Source organism: Cucurbita pepo, chromosome 17, assembly GCF_057944985.1.
Source record: "Cucurbita pepo subsp. pepo isolate OVF chromosome 17, ASM5794498v1, whole genome shotgun sequence".
In the NCBI taxonomy this organism is placed as follows: Eukaryota; Viridiplantae; Streptophyta; class Magnoliopsida; order Cucurbitales; family Cucurbitaceae; genus Cucurbita; species Cucurbita pepo.
Window position 1 is genome coordinate 13036510 of NC_141814.1, and position 24051 is coordinate 13060560.

The 24051-nt window shown below is 35.7% G+C and overlaps 1 protein-coding gene across 3 annotated transcripts; it reads left to right on the plus strand.

Moving 5' to 3' along the window:
- The first annotated feature begins 461 nt into the window (after positions 1–461).
- On the plus strand, positions 462–23524 carry GCN2 (protein kinase family protein). 3 transcript variants are annotated; one of them, XM_023658542.2, is made up of 30 exons: positions 462–756; positions 858–1117; positions 2480–2548; positions 2656–2715; positions 2825–2930; positions 5440–5544; positions 6760–7155; positions 8808–8936; positions 9037–9123; positions 9192–9278; positions 9384–9492; positions 10202–10319; positions 11405–11459; positions 11859–12028; positions 12374–12558; positions 12990–13138; positions 13251–13500; positions 14646–14904; positions 15004–15097; positions 15494–15574; positions 16077–16133; positions 18388–18519; positions 18608–18691; positions 19416–19524; positions 19610–19746; positions 20679–20786; positions 21082–21167; positions 21276–21378; positions 21455–21577; positions 22758–23524. In XM_023658542.2, exons 2-30 carry the CDS (start codon positions 984–986, stop codon positions 22866–22868), a joined length of 3693 nt encoding a protein of 1230 aa, XP_023514310.2. In that variant the 5' UTR covers positions 462–756; positions 858–983; the 3' UTR covers positions 22869–23524. The 3 variants fall into 3 exon arrangements, 2 of the variants coding, with proteins under 2 accessions (XP_023514310.2, XP_086975188.1); XR_015413315.1 differs by lacking the exons at positions 21082–21167; positions 22758–23524 and having other exon boundaries at positions 21455–21473; XM_087119062.1 differs by lacking the exons at positions 462–756; positions 858–1117; positions 2480–2548; positions 2656–2715; positions 2825–2930 and adding an exon at positions 5222–5290.
- Positions 23525–24051: the final 527 nt, after the last annotated feature.

A 24051-nucleotide genomic window follows, 5' to 3' on the forward strand; every position in this document is an offset into this window, starting at 1 on the left:
TCTGATTGGATTAGATTGAGTTTATTATTTAATTAACTGATGTTCGAGTTAAAAAAATTTACGATCGAACAAAAAATGGTGAATTTACACAAAAATGTCACCAAACATGCTAGTGCTGGAAACGGGATTCCCGTCTTAATAAAATGAGTATTTAAATTTTTTTCCATTAATTTAAATATAATTCAGCTCGTTATAAAAAGAACATAATTCAATGAATATTTACCAGTTTACTTTACTCTTCGATGTAACGTTTTATTACCGTTGATACGACGTTTTATTACCGTTAATTGGCGGTAATAAAAAGACGGCACATTTTTATACAGCTGGATATTTAAATTATTCTTAAAAATGGTAGTAAATATAATTTCAGAGAACTAATCCTCACTGTATTGCAAAAATAGACCAATTTTTATTAAAATTTAGAAAATTGTATTATTTAATTATTTTTTCCTTTATTTTTTTTTTGGCGCCGCCGATGGCCTTTGAAGACGCATGACTCGCGGGTGCCCACAACCCTCTGTTCATGAACGTGACGACAGAGACTTACAGGGGAATCGAATTCAGACTTTGGAATTGTATCAGAGAATCAAATTCAGCTGCTCCACCATCTCAGATTTGTCCAGAAAGCTCCGTTTGATTCCATTGTTTTTTACTTCAATTTGCTCTGACTGCTGTTTCGCGCTGTTCCGCGTGTTTCGGCTGCTTCATTCACGAGTGTCCTAAAACGCCTCAGAGCTTCGGTTTTTCAATTTTGAGGTAATTTCCTTGCCTGGAATCAGCTGAAACGTTGTTTCAGATTGTTATTGCTATGGATTGAATGGCTTTTGACTGTGTTTTTTCATTGAATGTTGGACTAGTTCCATGCGACTGCGAGAGAGTTCGATGTGAAATGGAAGATGGATTCTTCGTGGTCACGAATATTTGGCGTCGTGAGCTTGTGAATGTGAGGTTGGGGGGTTGATTTTTTTTGTTTGGCTTTGAAAATGGGGCATAGTTCGAAGAAGAAGCGGCGTGGTGGGGGAGGGGGTGGGAAGAGAAGCAAGGGAAGAACGCCACAGAAAGATCATTCATTCAGTGGCGAAGAGAGCGAGCTTATCTCAGAAGAGCTCACTGCATTGTAAGTACTTGTAACTGATTGATTGTTACTTTTTGTAACCTTATTAAATTCAGTTCGTTCGAAACCAATCGTATATGATAAATTACAACCGGTTGGATCCAATTTACATCTATTTGGTTGGCATTGAATTACCTCCCATATTGCATCATTTTGAACCTAAACTACAATGCTAGTGTAGGGTAGAAAACAAAGTCTTTATCATCAATGGAGATAAAAAAGAGTAGGAAAAGGAATTCCTTTAACCCCTACAAATGTACGTCGGACCATCAAACGATGGTCTGGTTGGTGGATGAATGCCTTGGAAGATCTGCTAACTATCCTTATGAACATCCACCTTTTTGGAAGATTAGATGTAACTATGGTTTTGGTCGAGGTCCAAAGGATTACAATAGGAAAGTATTGCTTTGCAAAGTTGACAAAAGTGCTACACACATTAAGTCCAACATCTTTTCTAGGTAGGAGGTGATTGCAATGGGTGCATACTTGTAATTGATATGTTGAGCAATTCTACAAAACAGCTCTTTAGTTCTTCCTTTGGAAAAGTTGTAGTTCAAGAATGTCAAACTGCTCATTCGATCCCTTTTTCAAGGAGGAAGTTAGTGGTCATGATTCTCTTTAAAGAATAAAAATCTTTCCAAGGTGGTGTGTGATGTGCAAGGAACCTCTTTAAGGTTATGCCATTTTGTTTCTAGATTCGTTCTCTCCAACTCTTTGGAGGAAGCTTTAAGTTTCATTTGGTTGTCCATTTTGCAATGCAAGCAGCCTTGGGCTGTTCTTATGAAGTGGTCTCTATGATATTTCTCTCCTTCTTTCCTCTTCTTCTTCTTTTTTTAAGGGAATCCGTTATGACTAAAGAGATTTGTTATTCTTTTGGTTTTGTATTGATAGAGTAAGAAACTAATAATTTCATTGATCAATGGAGTGACCACAAAAGGTGGATTACAAAAAAGTTCACAAATTACAAAATAAAGTAGAAAGACTATGCTCTTTAAAAGGGTATAAACATTTACACCAAGACAAATCATTAAAAATAATCAAATCCCTAAAGCTCTCACTGGTTGAACTTATCGATAAAATTCGTTTTTTTCATCCTTGAAATTTAAAAAGTTCCTAATTACCAAAGAGTTCTATAATTATTTGCTAGATCTTATTCTTTTGGATTCGAGCCTATTTTGTATAGTTAGTAGTTGTGGCTCCTTAATTTCGATTGTCTTTTTGTATGTTTTTCTTTTTGGTTTTCTTTTGTGTTTCTCAATGAAAGAAAAAAGGTTTCTAGAGGTCAAGTATCCTCCACCAATGTGAAGCAGACGAAGTTTCAAAATAAAGAAAATGACAAATCAAAATCTACGATATTTTTTTTAGGTGTGGGATATTTCAAGAAGACTGCAAAGTTGTCTCTGGCCCATCTCCTCAAGTTACCATCAAGCTTAGGTATGTGTTATTTTCTACTATACCTATCATACCAATGAATTAAAATATTGTAGACGTGAGCTTTTTTTTTTTTTTTGTTTTTTTTTTGTTTTTCTTTTGGAAATCAGGCCATATTCAAATGACATGGGGTTTGAGGATCTAGATGTATCTGCTTTTCTTTCGGTGAAGTATGTTGTTTTCAATTTTTTTTGTGTTTTTTTTTTTTTTTTTTTTTTTGTGTTTTCCTTTTAGTTGAGTTGCCAAGTTATATCTGTATTTCTTCCTGTTATTAGTTAGATACTTGCCAGGATACCCATACAAATGTCCAAAGTTGCTTATAACCCCGGAGAAGGGTTTGGCAAAAGGTGACACTGAAAAGTTGCTTTCTCTACTTCATGAACAGGTACGGGCTAATCATTATTTGATGAAAAATGTACCTGTTTATTTTCTAATTTTTTTTAAAAAGTACTTATGTAGATGTGACATTTATTTCAATAATTGTACTAATCAAATTTTAAATACTCCCTCCTATTTTTTTAAAAGGAAAACCATTAAATTTTTAATTGGTAATTATGAAAAATATTTAAGTAGTTATTATGGCAACAAACTTTTCTTTCCCTATTTAGGCCTAGGGTCCAATGTTTGGTCTGTAAGACTGTGTAGAAGTTTAGGAGGGACTTCTTATGGGAAGGAGTTGACGAGAGGAAGGGTTCTCATTTAGTAAGGTGGGACTCAATGACCAAGCCATTGGATTTTGGGGGATTAGGCATAGGTAATTTAAGGCCCTCGCTCTCTTGGCTAAATGGTTGTGGTGTTGTCCTCATGATGAATTTGACACCTTATGACATAAGATCATTATGGGAATGCATGGGCCCATCCTTTTGAGTGAATCTCGGGTGGGGTTCTGAAAAGCAATCCTACAATTCCATGGAAAGATATCTCCATTGGGTTCTTATGTTTATCTCAATTTGTTTAGTGTTCGGTTGGTGATAGGGTGGATATATACTTTTGGGAGAACAAGTGATTGGGAAGTAGACTCCTCTGCTCTTTTATTTTCTCGATTATATCATCTATCTTCTCTGAGGAGGCATTTGGTGGCTTCTGTCATTCCTATATTTGGAGTTACATCATTTCTTTCTATTAGGTCATGTTGTCCTTTTCCTGATAGAGAAACAAGATATATTATAACTCTTTTATCCTTGATGATGTGGTTTTCTGCTAGCCTAGGGAAAGGGATATTCATCTTTGAGGTTTTAGCACTTTCAAAGGGTTTTCTGGCGGTTCCTTTTACTATTATCTGATGAATCCCTCCCCTTTAGTTGCATGATTCTTTTCTCTTGGTGGGAGGTTAAAAGTCCCATAAAGTTAAATTCTTTGTGCAGTAGGTCCTTCACGGAAGAATTAATAACTTGGATTGTGTTATGAGGAAATCACCTGTTCTAATAGGGTTGCAGTGTCGTATCCTCTGACTAAGTGTGACTGAGGATCTTAGCCACCTTTTGTAGAGTTGGGATTTTGGAGTTGCTTCTTTGAGGCATTCAATTTTCATTGAGGCCCCCCGAAAGGATGTAATGTCTCATGGTCGAGGATCTACTTCTCCATCCACTCTTTTGTGAAATGGAGTGCTTTTTTGTTGCTTGCTGGAGTTTGCACGTATTTTATGGAACATTTGGATTGTAAGGAATAATAGGTGGAAGGTCCTCGATCTAATCAAGATGGTAGACCAAACGTTAACCCTCAGTCTTTATTAATTGATTATAGCAATACTGATTTGGTTGGAACTAATCTTTCTAATGGAATTATTCATTCTTCCAAAGATCATTCATCTTCTAAATCAGTATTTTCCCATGGTGTTTTTGGTTCTGATGATGATTCGCAAATTAGTTTGAGCAGCGTGGAAGTGGATTTTCAGCCGTATTGCACGCTCATATGTAGCAGCCTTTGATACATTATTTCAGAATTCTGATAAGGAAGGACTGTGTTTATCTGAAGCAGTGGAGAAAAAACAGGATACCAAACTAGATGATATTCCTATCTGTTGCTCTCAAGCCTCCGTAAATTTCTTCATCCATTAGGGCTATTGGCCTACGATTTCGAGAAATTTCCCCTTTGATCTCTCTGGGAAAGCCGTTGCCTTTAGTTTCCCCTCTTTTTCTCCTTTGTTTTTTAGATGTTCTGTTTGGGATGGATTAGTTCACTTCTTGGAGGATTGTTGGTTGGGTGATTAACCCCTTTGTGGGTTGTTCCCACATTTATATCATATCTTAAGTAAGAAGCTGCATTATGTGGCTTCCATTTTACCTTCTTCTGATCCTTTCTCGTCAATATCTTTGGGCTTTCATCATGCTCTTTCTAATAGAGAGGTAATATACTTGGGGAGGATTTTCCCATTCTTCAGGATAAGCTTGGGATAAATTTGTGATTCATGGGAGAAGAAACTTTAGGTTTTGGACACCTAATGCTTCAAGGGGCTTTTGTGTAGTTTTTTTTTTTCCCCATTTGTTGGTTGTCCTTCCCCACCCCTTACAACCTTTGGTTTCTCCTTGCTCTCAAAGGTTAGAATCCCTAGGAAGGTGAAATTTTATGTATGGAAAATTTTACATGGGAGAGTCACACTTTGGACCGTGTTCAATGACATTCCTTTTTGGTGTTGTTCTCGCAGTGGCGTGTTCTTTGTAGGAGTTAGGAAGAGGATCTCCATCAGTCAGTATGGGGTTGTCAATTTGCTTAGTCTTTGTGGGCGAGGTGTTTGCAGTCATTTGGGTATTGTTTTGACTTAGAATAGAGATTTTATACTGTAGTGGGTATTGTTTTCTTTGCTATTGTTCTTTGTTAATAGGTACACTTGAAATTTATGGTTTTCCATGTCTTTGAATCTTCATAACAAGATAAGAATTGTTTCCATTTTACAGGCGAGTTATAACTCTCGAGATGGAAGGATAATGATTTTCAATTTGGCCGAGGCTGCTCAGGAGTTCTTGTCAGAAATAGTAACTATAGGACAATCAAATGAATCAGTAAGTTATTCTCACATATCGATAAAAAAATGATATACTTAAATCAATAATTTCTTTAAAATTCCACTTAAATATTGTCTTTCTCCTGATCATTGGATTTTAATAAATAATGCTGATAAATGTTAAACTTCATTTGCGGTAACTTTTTTTTTCTTTCCCTTTTTCTTCTCTTTATCCTTGTTCAACCCTCCCTGTCAGTCGCCATCACTTTCTGTTGTTAGTCATTGTCCCTTTGTTTGTTGCTTGTTGCCGTTCGCCGATCGAATGATCGCCAATTGCCAGTCGGTATTTTTTCAATACTTCTCTTCAGGTTGCATGTCAAGAGAAACAAAAAAAAGGAAAGAAAAGAAAAACGAAACAGATGTTTTTATGCTGGAGATGTAGCCTTTTATCCATCTTCTCCAACTGTGCGAAAGGACTCTGAAGGATATTATCTAGGAAGGATAGCGCACCTTGTCACATACTTTCAGAATATTAAGCTTAGTAATAACCCCTTCTATCATTCTACATCTCCACTCATATACAATAACTGTTAGGTGTAGGGTTAAAAATATTTTTGAATCTCTTCTTATGCATCTAATAGTTATAAAAATGGAAGCCACGTGTGTCAGCAAGAGGAAATAATTTCTCCCTATTTCTTAGGTTTGAAGGCACTTTAAAAGAAACTATGGACCTCTTCCTGGTGTTCTCTATCAAAGAGTTTTGTTGGGTTTTTGCTTCAGGATATTTATCTCATTTGGAATGTCTTTATATGTCCTTTGTAGACTACTTTTTGATTATTCATTTGTTTCCATTTATTGCTCTCTTTTGTTTTACACTCCCTTTTGGAGTTTGTATCTTCGAGCATTAGTCTTGTCAATCACTTAATGAAATGTTTTGTTTCTTATTAAAAAAAAAAAAAAAACGAAAAAGAAAAAAACTCAATAGGAGTTGGCTAATCCTCAACAGAATGCTCAGTTACTGAGCCACTGAATCTTCGAAACCTGTAGAAAACTAAAAAAATCTCTCAACTTTAAATACATTACCCTACCCAAAGAACCTCACCAGTAACCTAATAAACAGGAGCTAGTGTCACATTGTTCCTTCTAGTGGAGGGGGTTACACGAAGATACTGGAGTGCTTATTTTATGTATATTCAAGTGCATTTTTTTATCTTTATTTTTTCTTCTTATGTTTTGATGTCTGCTGATGATGATTTTCTACTTATTGTGCAAGGTTGGCTGTTCTAATACAGATAACAATTCTCAATTGCTTCCAGACAAAGTAACTTCAAATGAGAAAGGACCTTATGTTCATGGCTATATAGACCTCTTCAGTGGTTCTGGGGAGTTGTGGAGCTGGAGCTTTGACATGGATGAGAAGCCCTATTCCCAAGCCCAACCTCTTGCTGATAGCTTGAAACTAGGAACTGTCCAAGAAAAGAACCTTGATAAAGTTCAAAACTTATTGACTAAGCAAAATTCAAAGCGAGGTGAATTATTGTCTCCTTCCTTTAACCTAGGTACCCTCGAGGAAGAAAGTGAAGGTGAGAGTCATAGCATAACTTCATCTCATTCAAGAAGATCCTTAATTGTACAGAAGGCGGGAGATGTTACTGAAGATGAGAAGCAGGTAAGCATTGTTGGACGTGGTTTACTATACTAGATGCTTGTTGTGTCTGTTAAAATTGCGTACTTTACTGGTGCCTATGACAAATTTTTTATTTGGTCTTCCCCCAAAAAAAAAAAAAACTTGTTCAGCGCCAACTTGCTCATGTCATTCTTATGCTGGATAACCGTTTCACCAATATTGCAATTATATTCTTTCTTTTTGTTTTTGAATTTTCATAGTTTCTTTTTTGTTGAGCTGACGTGAGGTTGGTAAAAGCTTTTGGTTCTTTCATGGAAGAAGTAGGGAAGTTTTATTTAATGTAGATTGTGTCCTTCATGTGTGATGTGATCCCATCTAATATGTTTAAGATTTTGAAGAATAATAAAACGGTTGGATGGTTCAAATCACATATCTTTATGTGTTCGATACATGTGTACATGGCACTTTGCTCAAAATTTTGTGCCCATGCTCCCTAAGTATCTTTTATTATTTTGTTTAGTGAGAAATCAAGCTTCATTGAGTAAAAAGAAAGAAAAACAAGGGCATACAAAAAACAAGCCAAAAAAGGGGAGTCCTAGAACTAGCTATACAATCGAATTCTAGTCAGACAAAATCAAATCAATATCATAATTACTGAAGTACTTAGTGATTGAAGCCCACAAACACGCATTAAATTTTGCCACCTCTCCACCTCCCTAAAAATTCTATTATGACGCTTAAGCCAAATACTTCACAGAATGGCAGAGAAGCAAGTATAGTGCTAGACTTTGCCTTTCTCATGAAAAATCGAGCTTAGAAGCACCTCCCCCACCATAGTCTACCAATCTCTATTCCAAGTCAAACATAACCCAAACAACTTCAACCACTGTGGCCAAAGAGACTGATCAAACTGACAACCCCACAATAAGTGTTGGAGAGCCTCTGCCTTTCATCTACCCAGAACACACCATTGTGGGAAAAACACCAAAGAAGAATGTTTCTGAACACGATTCAAAGTGTTGACTCTCTCATGTAAAAGTTGCCACATGATTCTTTTTACCTTCATATTTAATTTTCTAGAGCGAGGAGGAAGCGAAGGTTGTGCCATATGGCGAAGGGTCAACCAACAAATTAAAAAAGAACTACAAGAGATGTCCCTCATAGTGTCCAGGTCCAAAATCCGAAGTCATTTCTCCCATGAATCACATGCTTATCCCAAGGAATAAAAAGAAAATTCACCATGTCTAACGCCTTGCTATCAAAGTGGGGAAGCAGAAACCCAAATACAATGACAAGGATGGATCAGTGGAAGGGAAATTGGAAGCTATGTAGTGCAACTTCTTGCTCAAGATATTATATAACTGTGGTAACGACTCACGGAGTAGTTTATCACCCACCCAACAATCCTCTCAGAAGTTAACACTCAGACTTGACCCAACAGAACACCTAATGAAAGGAGAAAATGTGGGAAGACAGAGACAATAGCTTCCTAAAGTATATTTATTATAGTCATCAAAGTGATTAAACCTTCATTTTAAAATGTAGAAACAACTAAGAGTAAGAAAAGATAAATAATTGACTTCTCATGCACACACTTCTTTCATTGTAGATGTTGATGTATGGTTGATAGTTTATGTATGCTTAATGTGATTTTTGCATGTCGACCTCATCATGAAGTCCTTATACTTGCACAGGATTCTATTATTGTAGACCATGCTGCTGAAGATGATGACCATGGATCTGAAAGTGAGCCTTCAGAGTGGTCCTTTGCTTCCATGAGTAAGGAACAAGAGTCCCAAACTACTGATAGGGATATAATGATGGTAGTTCTTTTATCGCTATCTTTGATTTTGTGCTGATATTCTATACTTTGTTTTTAACTTAAATCCCACGTGTCAATGGTTTTGAATTTTATTTTATTAGGTTCATCTGCTCCATCTTGCATGTGCCCCTAAAGGACCATTGGCTGATGCTCTGCCAAAATTGGCGTCTGAACTTTACAACTCAGGGGTATGTCCAATAATTATTCCTCACCCGTGTCCTTTACCAATCCTTATCTTTATCTATTTGATCAACAGATCCTGTCAAAAGTGGCTCTGGATTTAGCCTCTAAACCGTCTTCCATGTTCCATAAAAAATTTGAGTCTGCTTTCCAGGAAGAGATGGTACTTCGTCATTCTTCATATTTTAATAACTTTCGTGCTTCTGCCTCTCTGTTCTTTCTTGGAATTGCACTCTTACCCTTTTTTTTCAATTTTTATTTTACTTAGAATGCTACTAGTTTCTCCGAGTTTTGGAATCCCTCTGATTTTGGTGGGCCAACATCTTCTCAACTGAGTTCTCGATATCTTAATGATTTTGAGGAGCTAAAGCCCCTTGGTAATGTGTTTTGGCGTTTTGCACATGTGCATGTTCCGTTTGTAATAATGTTGATGGTTTCTCTTTGATGTGTGGTGGTACCTTTAGTTTTTCTTAGAATATGAGATGTTGAAGTTTATAAATTTCTGTTTATCCTTCTAAATTTTAATTTTCTGTAAGGCAACTTAATAAAGGGAATGGAGGATGTGTGTGTGTTGATGTGGACGACATGTTAATAACTTTTCTTTTAACAAGAAACAATTTTTCATTGATATAATGAAAAAAAGAACAACTGTTCAAGGGCTGCAAACTCGTGGAGGGAGTGAAAAAGAAAAAATACAAACAACAAACACAACCAAATAGAGATTAGTCATTAAAATAAATAAATATTTAAAGAACAAACAAAAAACTTTTTCAAAAAATTTGTCTGCTGGGAATCTGCCACTCTCCTCTTGCAATTGAATGAAGCTATGAATAAGGTCTTCACCAAACATTGAAAACGTTAGCTACTTTAAATCTTCCGAAGAAAACCAAGAACCATCACCAACAATATTTTGTATACGGTAAAAGTTCTTTATTATAATCTCTTTTATAAGGTTTTTTCGATTGTTGGTGGATGAAACCATCATTTTTGGTGATTCATTGTTGTCAATTTTCTTCAATTTTAGTATGCACCTTTTTTCTTAATCAAGCCTGGTATTTTTCTTATTGGCTCTATTTTGAGTTACAGGTCATGGTGGTTTTGGACATGTAGTATTATGCAAAAACAAACTAGATGGACGACAATATGCTGTGAAAAAAATTCGCCTCAAGGACAAAATATTGCCTGTCGATGACCGCATCCTAAGGTATAACTGTTTCAAAATGTATAACAATGCTGGTTTATAAAATCACACAAAAGCGCTACTGTGTAATCATATTAAGGCTAAACACAATGTAAAAGAAACCCGAAACTTCACTTCATTTAGAAGTTAATCAAGGTTAATTACAAAAGTAGGGAATTAATTGCGATCTTATTAGTGCCTGAAGTCTCTTGACAAAGAAATTTATTGTTCAAGAAACAAAAGTATTACATTCATCAGGCCATTCAATCTTTATCTAAAAATACAGGGAAATTATCTCAGATCACAGAAACCAACCAAACAAACTCACAGTTTACGTGTTAGCTTCAAAGCCAGTTCCATTTAACTGTAGACGTACAATGGCTCAGATTTAGAGAATATACATCCGTCTTAAGTTTAGTTTCTTTATTGCATTTAGTGTATAATAGTGTATAATAGGATGTTCAAGTTGTTGGATAGCTTGATGATGTTGAAGCTTATTTTTTTTAAACTCTTCAAGTGCCAACTTTTTTTTTTTTGGTTGCAAGTTGCAACATCTGTATCGATCATCCTGGAAACCTGGCTTTTCATATGTTGATCATCACTAGACCCACTTTCGTGGAAATCCAACTGCTGGGAATCTGCCACTCTCCTCTTGTACTTACGAGTAGGTAGTCTTCAGGTTAGCTGTGACGTAGTTATGCTTGCCTTACTCATCCTGTCAGCCAACCTCTTCAGCTTTTAAAGTTGATGTCTGGGGAGGAGGGTGGGCTCATCATTCATGTTCTAGTTGAGCTCTTTCTGAGCTTGTTAATTCTCATATAATTGTGAGGGAGGTGGCACCCAATGAAACAAATTGGTAACTCTATATTCTTTGATGTTGCGATAGGTATATATAGGCTAGAGTGGTCTTCTCTTACTATGTTAAAGCTGTCACCATCTTAGCTTGGAACTATACGAGGAAGAACCTTGCATATTACTATTTTTTTTTTTACAGAATTTGGTTACACAATACAAATGTTGCATTTATTTTTCTTTTCATATTTTATTCACAGTTTCCAAGTTTGATACTTATGAAGTATGCTTATGCTTTTATTTTGTTGGGGTATTAGGGAGGTGGCCACTCTTTCCCGTTTGCAACATCAACATGTTGTTCGATATTATCAGGTAATGGGCGTTCTAATAGTTTCTTTTCATAATACAAGAAGTGGCTTGAGACAATATTTAGTGCTTCCTCTTCGTTTTGAAATTCATTTTGCTTGCTTGGAGAGTATCACACCATTTGTAAATAGTGTGTTTAATCTATTTGAAGAAGTGTTTAGCATAAAAGGTATCTTTAGATGGCATGCCATTGTGTGCTAGAGTACAGAGTTAAATACTAAATTATTAATGCCTCAGGAGTATTTGATTTTTATTCTTCATTCATAGGCTAGAAAAGGTTTTCCATGATAAACTATGTACTTTACATCTTAATCAGTTGAAAGGGCATCCTCCCTAGAGTGATTTCTGAAGTAGAAAAAACCATCCAGTCATTAGATGTATAAAATTAGTATTGAAACCTTTCAGGCGTGGTCTGAAGCTGGTGTTTCTGATTCCTATGGAGAGGCCGCTTGGGGTTCCACGACTCCATTGAGTTCTACTTTCAGCTATAAAGGTGCAAGTGCAACAGATACACTGGATCATGAGAATAAGCTGGAATCAACATATCTCTATATCCAAATGGAATATTGTCCCAGGTAGAATTTTTCTTAAATTTTTGCAACCTCTTCTTTTGCATCAACTATACAATGGACCTGGACCAGCAATTTTTCTTTCAGAATATGTGGAGTTTTCAATTCAACTCATAATAAGCTCAATATGATTGAGGCTCAAAAGGTTGACATAAAAGTAAATTTTGACCTACTTTACTTCATAAGTTTTGTTCTTTAGTGATTGAAGTCTCTTGCTTGCTTCATTTCTCTTGTTGTTACTGTACTCACTGTATAGTTAGTAAAAAACTATTTGTTGGATTATGCAAAATGGATTTTCTGGCATGAATTATGTGTTCACACTATTGTCTCTCTCCTTTTTATTGTATGAAGGACTCTTCGTCAGGATTTTGAATCATATACACATTTTGATAAAGAATTGGCATGGCATTTATTCCATCAAATAGTGGAAGGTCTGGCACATATACATGGACAAGGGATCATTCATCGGGATTTAACTCCAAGTAACATTTTCTTTGATGCCCGTAATGATATCAAAATCGGGGATTTTGGTCTTGGTATGATTTATATCCTTTCATGCAATGTCAGCTTTCTACACTTATATTTTCTGATTGTGAGCTTTCACTTTCTTGTGGAGTTTGTATTTTTAAGCATTAGTCTCTTTTCGTTATATTAGTAAAAAGTTTGTCTCCTGTTCAATTTTTTTTTTTTTTTTTTTTTTTTTTTTTTTTTTTTTTTTTTTTTTTCTGATTGCGACTTACTTTTTCCTCGTGAGACTCTTCTGTTAGAAAATTGACACGGCCCCATATGCATAAAGGCCTGCTTGGGACATATTCAGATTCTTGAGAAGACTTATCATTCTTGTCTTTTGGGTGGGAAGTTGGAATTGTTGATGGTGAACAATAAAAAAGATATCATGTTGATTGGACAAATTTCAAAGTAAAATTAGACGCAGTTCCTAATTACTCTTGCACCTGTTTTTTTGCAGCTAAGTTCTTAAAGCTGGAGCAATTAGATCAGGATGTAGGCATTCCTCTAGATACAACTGGAGTTTCAATTGATGGTACTGGTCAAGTTGGGACCTACTTTTACACAGCACCTGAAATTGAACAAGGATGGCCAAAGATTGATGAAAAAGTAAGTTTCTTCTTGAGTTCACTTTGGATAGGGTTTTGCTTGAATCTGCTGGCAATTATATTTTCATGTAGCTGGGTCTAGTTGGGTGATATTGAGTCGTTGTGGATTACAGGCTGATATGTACAGCTTAGGGATTGTGTTTTTTGAACTCTGGCACCCTTTTGGTACTGCGATGGAGAGGCACCTTGTTCTATCTGATTTGAAGCAGAAAGGAGAGCTTCCAACCACTTGGGTTGCTGAATTTCCTGAACAAGCATCCTTGTTACGACGTTTAATGTCGCAGAGTCCATCTGAGCGTCCTTCAGCCTTGGAACTCCTCCAGCATGCCTTTCCTCCAAGAATGGAGTATCAGTTGTTAGACAGTAAGTTGTTTATTATGCATTCTGAACTCTTTGGTGTATACTCAAGTATGACCTCAAATAGTTTACGATGAAAATTGATCAACTTGACAAGTTTAGGTTGGAGAATAATGATGTATCAACTTGATATTTTTTTAGCATTAGTCTCTTTTCACTATATCAATGAAAAGTTTTGTTTCTTGTTAAAAAAGGACCTCAAATTTATTCAAGCCTAAAGCTAAAGGAACCATAAAAAATTTAGCTAAGGCTAACTCACATAGCAGCCTCTAACAATCTGTCTTTGGCAGTTTATAGCAGAGTTATCAGAACTTACTACTATCAGCATCCAACTCTTCTATGATTATGGATATGATTTTGGTCGTTCCCCAGCTTGTGCTAGGAAGCTTGAGGCATTGGGGTCGACAAAAGACGATGGTGGTTCATGGAGTTGTTGAGCAAAGAAACTGACTTAATTTAACTATTCATTTGGGACTTGAGAAGCTTACAACTTTTGTAATTCTTTCACAGACAAAAGCAAGCTAAATTTAGACTTGCAACAATTACAACAAATAAATATAAATAGGGAAAATATAAAAAATATAAACCAATATGCTACAAAAGGTATTATGCTAGAATTGTGGAGGGAAAATAATCAAAGAATTTTCGAAGACAAGTATCTTCCACTGCTTGATTGTTTTGAATATGCTAGGCTAATATCTTCTTCATGGCGTTCTCTCTCCATTCCTTTTGCTAATTTTTTGTTATATGATATTCATTGAAATCGGCATGCTTTTAATTTCGTTTCTTGTTAAAAAGAAGGTTTTTGACCTATTCGGTGTTTTTAAAAATTTATGGATCTATTGAACATAAAACTAAAGGATTAAGATCTTATTGGACTTAAAATTCAATTTTTATATCTAATTGATTAGTTAATTTCTAAAAACGTGGAATAGGTCAATGATCTATTTGTCACAAAATTGATAGTTCGAGGAACAATTAGATATTTTTAAAGTTCAAGGATCTCCTAGATACTTTATAAAGTTCATGGATGAAATAGACACAAACCTGGACATTTAAGTGCTAAGCTTCGTAATTTAACCTAAAAGAAAAATAATATACTTCTTTAGTTTCTTTTATTTGAATATTGATTGGTTTTCTTTCATGTCCAGATATTCTACGAACGATGAAAACATCTGAGGACTCAAGTATATATGATAGAGTTGTTAATGCTATCTTCAGTGAAGAGACATTAGCGATAAAAGATGACCAACTTGATTGTGGTACTGCCTCTATCCAGTACACAGATTTGGGCACTGAGGTTCGTGATCATGTTATTGATGTCACAAGGGAGTTGTTCAGGCTGCATTGTGCAAAGCATTTGGCAATAAGTCCCATGCATTTGTTAGATGGGTCTGCGCAAATCAATAGGTTTGATGGTTAATTTGAACTGCTAGTATTTTTTAAGGAAATTTTTAGCTCGCTTCTTACATGTTAGAGTTGGCTGATCTGTTCAAACTAATATTGAAGGAACACGGTCAAACTTTTGAGCCATGGTGGAGATATACTTGAGCTCTGTCATGAGCTGCGTTTACCTTTTCTTAATTGGCTCGTCTCCAGTCAGGTACTTGCTGCATCTGTTTGGTTTTTGTTTTTTGTTTGTTTTTAATTGCTCCTGAGTGGTATGGAACTACTTCCTTTAAGCCAAGTAGCTAATTTGTTTATTTTTTCCCTAATGCAATTCTTATGGCTTTTGTTTCAATTCATGAGTGGTAATTAGTTAGTATTGAAATGAATTAGGTGCATAGCAACAACCTAATTCATTTCAGGTGTCTCATAATTAGTAATTTCAGATAAACATGTGAAAACTTGAAGAATAGATAGAATGGAGTGTCAGGTGTCTCATAGTGAACAGAAATATTGTTCTGAAATTGACTCTTGAGGATTGCATCATACTTCTCTATGTAACTAATACTTCTCTACGTAACTAACCATAGGATCTGTATTGCTTCTGTGATAGAAATCTTCATTTAAACGGTATGATATAGCGTGTGTCTATCGAAGAGCAATTGGACATTCACCTCCGAATCGATACCTTCAGGTACTCTTTTACATGTCTTGTGTGTTTGGTAGTTAGTATTTTGATTTTGTTTTATTTATTAGTTAGAGATTTGTTTTCAGCTTTTTAGTGTTAGAATTATGTTTTTGGTAACAAATTAACCAGAAGGAGGATTTTATTTATTTATAGGAAACTGTGAGAAATATATAAGAAACTAAATAAAAGGACAGCCTAATATATAAGATACACCTTTTTTCTTTTGAGTGTTGAAAATTGCCGATTGATTGAAAATTCTCACTACTAGCCGAGTCAATTGTGAAATTGCCGATGGGAATTACATATGTTGGATTTTAGCTTTCTTTGTCATAAAATCCTTAATTTCACGTCCTTATTGTGCTCCTGTCCTAGTCTTTTTGAAAGTTGGGTAGCTTCATGGTCTTGTTTTTTATGTTTTATTTCCATGTCCTTATCTATGCTTTTCTCAGTTAAAATGTTCTATTTCTCTACTGTGGTTATATATACTTCGTTTTATCATCTCCAACAGGGTGATTTTGATATCATTGGAGGTACATCGGCTTTGACTGAGGCAGAGGTTATCAAGGTACACTGTCCGTTAGTTTAATACATTTGAGAACTGATTTGTTACTTTTTGATAAAACTAAATGGGCCGCATTCCGGCCTTCTTCTTTCCTTCCTTTCTCTCCTTCCTTTCTTCCTTTTTTTAGTTATGTGTTTTTGGAAAGGTCAGTTGTAACAGCCCAAGTCCAAGCCTAAACCCACTGCTAACATATATTGTTCTTTTTGGGCTTTTCCTTTCGGGCTTCCCCTCCAGGTTTTTTTAAACGCATCTGTTAGGGGGAGGTTTCCACACCCTTATACAAAATGTTTCATTCCCCTCTCCAACAAATGTGGGATTTCACAATTCACCCCCTTCGGGGCCCAGCTTTCTCGCTGACACTCGTTTCTCTCTCCAATCGATGTGAGATCTCACAATTCATCCCCCTTCGGGACCCAGCGTCTCGCTGACACTCGTTTCTCTCTCCAATCGATGTGAGATCTCACAATTCATCCCCCTTTGGGACCCAGCGTCCTCGCTAGCACACCGCCCGGTGTCCACCTCCCTTCAGGGCTTAGCGTCCTCGCTGGCACACCGCCTGATGTCTGGCTATTATACCATTTTGTAACAGTCCAAGCCCACTGCTAGCAGATATTGTCCTCTTTGGGCTTTCCCTTTCGGGCTTCCCCTCAAGGTTTTTAAACGCGTCTGCGAGCGAGAGGTTTCCACATCCTTATAAAAAATGCTTCGTTCCCCTCTCCAACCGATGTGAGATCTCACATTAGTAGTGCAGCTTCATTCTTAAAATCCCCATTATTTTTGTTTGTAGCATGCATGTATTACTGTTTTGTTAAAAGTAAGAAAATGAACTTTTCATTTTTGTATATATATATATAAAGAAAAAAACGAAGCCACTCTAAAAAAGAGAAGGAAGTACTACTTATTTTCTTGTCTTCCCACACTATTCTCTGGGTTTTATGTTTGGCTTGTATAGATGTTTTGTTGCATTACATATTTGTGCTTGGTGTCACAATTGCACTCTTGTGGCAGAAGAAAAACGATTGTACGTGGCTTGTGCTTACCTAGCGAACAAGTCAGTTGTGTGAAAGTTGAATTTTGCAGACAATCTTGACGTGAGATCAAGCCTCAAGTCATGTTTGAGAGAAATGTTTTAGAAAACGTGAGCGAGGAAGTGAGTTGAAGACAATTTGAAAGAAAGCAATGTTATAGGCTAAAAATGAATAAGCAACAACCACGGCTTTAATAGTGTACTCAGGTTGCAACAACCACGACTTTGGTGAACGGTCATACACCCTTGTATTGACATAATAAAAATAGTAAAGACCTAACTAGCATGAAAGTAAGAAAAAACAGTTTGGAACGGACATGCGACCATGAGCAACATGACTTGGACAAGCATGATCGAGACATGCAAACAACAAATGTCCCAAGAAACAAATTTCCAAAGGGAGCGAGAAAGTAAAAAAAAACAAACTAATTAAGGTATGAAAGAATACCAATTAATACAAATTGGGGTATGGGGATTGAATAACTTCCAAACATTTAATCTACGTATCATGAAAGCATCATTTCAAAGCATGGGGTGTGGAGGAGGCTTCCACAATGGTAGGTTTCTTGTTCTAAACTACGTATACCAAGTGACTAAGGAGAGTTTCTGTCCAAGAAGTCTATCAAGAATCTTATTATCAATGAAAACTTATTGAATACATGACTTCTCTATTTGTAGAGAAATGAAAGCAAACTAAAATCCTAAAAGAAAACTAAAAAGATTAATATGGATTTATCCTATTTGTCCTAATCCTACTACATCATCGAATGTTGTATGCTAATTTTTTAATAATAATTTGTTCATAATTTTATTAGAATAAGTTAGTTTGAGCTTCATATTGTTGATAACTTTTCGGAAGATTTGAAGTTTTAATAAGAAACAAGAAGAAAGTTATTGTTAATCTCTCTTTTTGACATATCTAGATATGAAAAACATGAACTGTTGAAAAAAGAAAACGATATTGTCTGATATAGTTGGAAGTTTTCCTTTTGGGCTTCTTTGTCAGTCCTTTACTAAAGAAATTATAGTTTTCCACGTTTAGGTAATGACGTTTGGTTGAATAACTACTTGTTCTTGAAGTTTAAATCCTTCTTCTTCTTCTTCTTCTTCCCTCTCTCTCTTTTTCTCCTCTCTCTATCTCTTTTTTTTGCATTTTCACATCTGTTTACTAGCCTTTAAGTATTCTTGTGTAGATGAACAAAATCCTCACATTATTTGCTAATGTTTCAGGTGACTGTAGACGTTATTTCATATTTTTTTCATTCAGAATCTTGTGACATACACTTAAATCATGGAGATCTGTTGAATGCTATTTGGTCTTGGGTTGGTGTTAAGGCAGAACAAAGACATAAAGTGGCGGAGGTAGCTTAATGATTTTATTTATTATAATTTCTAATTATTTTATTTTATTTTTTCATATGCCCATGCTGAAGCTCTCTTGTAAATGCAGCTTCTCTCTATGATGGTATCCTTACGTCCTCAGTCTTCTGAGAGGAAATCAAAATGGGTTGTGATAAGGCGCCAACTGTTGCAGGTTTGCGTTCATTGTATGTCTTTTATTTTGAATATTTATTTACTTTCATAAAAAAATAAATATTTTTAAAAAAGACTCTGAATAAATAAAATACATGGTATATCATGCTTGTCTGGAAAGGCTCCGAATAAATTTGTTAATGTAGATGATCAGTAGCTATGAAGGCTCCGAATGCATTTGTCAAGGGTAGCTATGAAGGCTCCGAATAAATTTGTCAATGGTAGCTATGAAGGCTCCAAATGAATTCGACGATAGCTATGAATACTCTAATTAAATTTGAGATTATCAGTAGCAATTAAGGCTTCACGAGTTAGAGTTTTGGTTCTAATCAGATTTTCCAGAACTTAAAAGATCTGATACCAAGTTGCAAGTCTGAATTAGCTTGACTTCTTATTTATGTTTTAGAGAATTACATATCCCTTTTATAAGGAAGGACTTGCTAAATCTAAATCAATAAATAATCTAAATAAATTCCACATACTAAGTAAATACTAGGTAACTAAATAAATCCAACCAATATAATAATCCCTAGATATTGACAATTAAATCTAACTAGATATAGGAAAGTCAACTATTTCTCTTATTTAATGGGATTACAGTTACTAATGCTATAGACTAGACAAATATTTTTTTTCTTTTTGATCAAAGTGTTTTCATCAGGTTCGTGAACATTTATGATGAACTTGTGTATATATAATATTTAAGAGAAACTATTCTACTACAGGAACTCAAATTAGCACAGGCTGTTGTAAATAGATTGCAGACTGTAGTTTTTAGGTTCTGTGGTGCAGTGGATCAGGCAGTTCCTAGATTGAGGGGAGCACTTCCAACAGGTATTGTTGTAACTGGTTGGTTATGTTCCTACAGTTTCAGATAAAAAAATGTATCCTTTTTAACCTCGCTAAGACTATAATGCAGACAAACCCATGCGTAGAGCACTTGTTGAGTTGTTAGACCTTTTCAACTACTTGAAAGTGTGGAGGCTTGAAGCAAATGTTTACATAGATGCCTTAATGTCACCAACGGAGGATTACCATCGAGATATTTTTTTTCAGGTATGAGGTTTCCCTTCCTTCCCACATGGAAAATGTGATGGTTGTCTTTGTAGTTCTATTTTGAAATCATATAAATGTGTGGTTGTATGTCCATATATATGTGTGCACATCTGTAATTGTATGTATATATTGGTTGAGTGTTGTTGCTATTGAGACCATGATTCTAAAATCTGTGATGTTTTCAGTTTTCCTTTCTCATCTCTGCTAACTATTAGACCTTCAACCCTCTGGGCCAAGAAATTGTAAGACCATTTGTGTGAGATCCCACATCGTAGGAGAGGAAAACGAAGCATTCTTTATAAGGGTGTGGAAATCTCTCCCTAGCAGACATGTTTTAAAATCCTTGAAGAGAAGCCCAAAAGGGAATGCCCAAAGAGGACAATATCTGCTAGCGGTGGGTTTGGGCTGTTACAAATGGTATCAGAGTCAAACACTGGGCGATGTGTTAGTGAGGAGGCTGAGCCCCGGAGGGAGAGAACAAAGCATTTTTTTTATAAGAGTGTGGAAACCTCTCCATAGCCGACACGTTTTAAAAACCTTGAGGGGAAGCCTGAAAGGGAAAGCCCAAAGAGGACAATATCTGCTAGCGGTGGGCTTGGGCTGTTACAATTAACATTTGATTATGTGAAGATTTTAGTGCAAAAAGCCAATAACTGAACTTGTCTTTTCAACGAGATTTTGCTTTTTCTTTTTTCTGAAATCTTTCCACCTGATTAGCTGAATCTCTCGTCTCAACGCGTCACTCTTAGGCACTGAAGTATTAGTTACTACTCACATGTTTGCTTTTCGAATGGTCTATTTTGTATTAATTGGGCATGATCCGACCGAAGCAATCTATAGATTTTATGTTCTCCAAGTGTATATGTGTAATCCGTCAAGCAGTATTTTGCTCTATTTTAGTATCAGAAACTGAGTTGCAAGTGCATGTCCAGGTATACTTAACAAAGGAAAATCATCCTGGTTCACATCCTGAAGGTACACTGGTTGCTATTGGTGGCCGCTATGACTATTTGCTGCAGCAAATGTGGAGCCGAGCATATGTGAGTCATCCTCATTTATCTTTATCTCTGTTGCATTGATATGCTGCATCCATAGTGCAGAACAGTTAATATTGACACAGAAGAAAAACTATGAGAATGAACACAGACTTTCAACACTCTTTGTTTCTAACTTTAAATTTCATTGCCATCCGACGTACTTACGTTTCGACCTCTTATAATGTTATCGAAAGATTCGAGTCTTGTTTTCTTTTTGTCAATAAATGCCTTTTAGTTTCGTTTACATTTGATCTTTAATGTTCAAATTTAAGACATGTTACTCGTTTTTCTTTGGTAGAAAACTACCCCTCCGGGTGGCGTCGGGACCAGCATTGCATTAGAGACTATGATTCAGCAAGCTGCTTTAGATTTGAAACCCATCCGGTGCACTTTATAGTCATTATATTACTTTGCCAAGTCTTTTATATCATGGTCGACTGAAACTTTTCAGCATTTTCTTTCACTTATTTTAGTCCGTTATGAACTTTGCAGAAATGAGGGGAGCACCAGTTTCCTGGTTTGTTCGCGAGGAGGAGGTGGATTATTGTTAGAACGCATGGAGCTTGTTGTGGAGCTATGGGAGGAGAAGATTAAGGTTAAGTATTGATATATTAGGATAATCTACGGTTTATTGAATTGTTAAAGTTGAGAAGTGCTTTTTGTTTCATCAGGCTCAGCTTGTCCCTACACCTGATCCAAGCTTCACGGAGCAATATGAATATGCTAACGAGCATGACATAAAATGTCTTGTTATTATCACAGACTCTGGTGTATCAAATAAGGGTTCAGTAAGGGTAAGACTTCTATTCTAAACTCCAATATCTCGAAGCAGCTTTTGGGTTTTAGAGGTAGAAAATTTAAATGATGGAAGATAACAGGCATATAAGGTAAACTAGTTTTTCTTTCCTCCATTGTTTGATACTATAAAATGTACCAAATGATGGAGAAATTGTTCGAGGAGGCCACCACAAGTAGTTATTGTAACAGTCCAAGCCCATCGCTAGTAGATATTGTCATCTTTAGGCTTTCCCTTTCGGGTTTTCCCTCAAGGTTTTTAAAACGCGTCTGCTAGGGAGAGGTTTTCATACTCTTATAAAGAATACTTCGTTCCTTTCTCTAACCGATGTGGGATCTCACAATCCACCCCCCTTCGGGGCCCAACATCATTGTTGGCACACTGCTCGGTGTCCACCCGCTTCAGAGCTCAACGTCCTCGTTGGCACATTGCCCAGTGTCTACCATTTTTGGGGCTTAGCATCCTCGCTGGCCCACCCGATGTCTAGCTCTGATGCTATTTGTAATAGCCCAAGCCCACCGCTAACAGATATTGTCCTCTTTAGACTTTTCCCTTTCGGGCTTCCCTTCAAGGTTTTTAAAATGCGTCTGCTAGGGAGAGATTTTCACACCCATATAAAAAATGTTTCGTTCCCCTCTCCAACCAATGTGAAATCTCACAATCCACCCCCTTCGGGCCCTAGCGTCCTCACTGTCCCTCGTTCCTCTCTCCAATTGATGTGGGATCTCACAGCTATATAGTTTTTTGCACCATTGGAGCATGAGAGAGAAATTGTCAAAGGACCTCGATTTTATATCCAATGGTTATTAGGGGAGAGATTTTTTAATACATATCCAACGGTCATTCTAAATCCTACGTCTAAATTCTAACTTATAGAAGACTTGATAGCCTTTTTATTCTTTAATTGAACTTACAAGAACCGGTGTCTACTCCATTATAGAAAGAATGTGGTGTGGTGAATTCATGGGGTTTAATCTTGAATCTTCTTAATCATGAGTTTTTTTAAAAATTTAGAGTTTAATCTTCATTACATTGTCATTAAGACGGAGGGTTAAGCTCAGGTTAATCTGGATAGCTATTTATAATGATCAAATGAACCATTTTTATGCAACTCAATTAGCTGTACTATCTATTGTTGCACCAAGGCATTGTTCTTATAGATCACATTGCAAATTCAGGTTCGACATCTAGAACTCAAAAGGGAGAAAGAAGTTGAACGCACATCCATTGTCAAGTTTCTCCAGGAGGCAATGGCAAATCAGTTTAAAAACCCCCTCATTTGGAATTAGAGTTTTTCTTCACTACATTACTTAGCTCGTCCTCGTCCTCGTCCCCGTCCCCGTCCCCGCCCCCTTCCTCGATGTTTTATTACTTATCAACACACTAGAGATGTCCTACCTCAAGTTTTTCAACCGTGTCAATACCATACTAAGAGTCATGATTCCACACAACCAGCTCAAAACGAAGAGAACAAATCATGTTCAAATTCTATGTTCTATCTCAAGTTTTCAATTGTGTCATTACCATATTAAGTGTCATGATTCCACACAACCAGCTCGAAATGGAGAGATCATATCATGTCTAGGTCCTCTTCGCCATGCTCAATAAAGTCATATACTTTCATCTCTTTCCTGAACTGATCATATCAATAGAATCAACGGTGTTCGTCTTTGTTATGAAAATGTTGGTGCAAAACGGAGTGAATACTAGATTTTAATCCATCCATCCGACGGAGAACATGGCTACACGGTTTTGGGGCTATACCATAGATTGGCTAATAGTTTATGATCATTATATCGTATTTTGTGAATGCTAATTTGAATTCTGTTTATAAATTTGTTCTTCTTGTAAGTCTTTAGAAGAATTTGAGATAATATTGTGTATCCGTTGAGAACTTTGTGGATTTATATTTTCTTCTAGAAATAAAAGTGTACGCCTTTACTTAGTTTAATAGTTGTATCGAGTTGAATATCAATCTTTTATACACTTTTAAATCAATTTATTTTTAATTTTTATATTTTTAAATATTAATAAAAATAAATATATGGTTTCTTAATAAATTATAATTCATGAATATCTCTAGAACAATGGTAAATTGTAGATTAATTTATATAAAATGCCAGTTTTTACACTTTAATTGTATTCTAATAATTAGGATGAAAATTGATGTGACAATTAATGTGTAAAAACGATACCAATTGGTGTGTTGATATCATGTCTGTTCACCCACCAAATTGAAAAGGAAATTTCTTTAAAGATTTTTTAAAATAGTTTGAGGGATAAATTTTAAAATCATTAATTTTTTTAATAAATTTATCTAACATGAATTTTTTTTAATAATATTTAGATTGTTTCGAATTATTGAATAATTTATTCAAAATTTTGCTTGTTCTTTTAATAAAAGTAAAATTTTAATTCATAAAAGTTAAACCTAAACCCTAAAATATCTATTTATTTATTTTTAAATATTAA

Bases quoted from the DNA above. Each gene is read 5' to 3' on its own strand.
- GCN2 (XM_023658542.2), top strand. From the start codon at position 984: ATGGGGCATAGTTCGAAGAAGAAGCGGCGTGGTGGGGGAGGGGGTGGG. The intron at 2,931-5,439 runs GTACGGGCTAAT...TCCATTTTACAG, and splicing joins TTTCTCTACTTCATGAACAG to GCGAGTTATAACTCTCGAGA. The intron at 15,098-15,493 runs GTACTTGCTGCA...CTTCTGTGATAG, and splicing joins ATTGGCTCGTCTCCAGTCAG to AAATCTTCATTTAAACGGTA.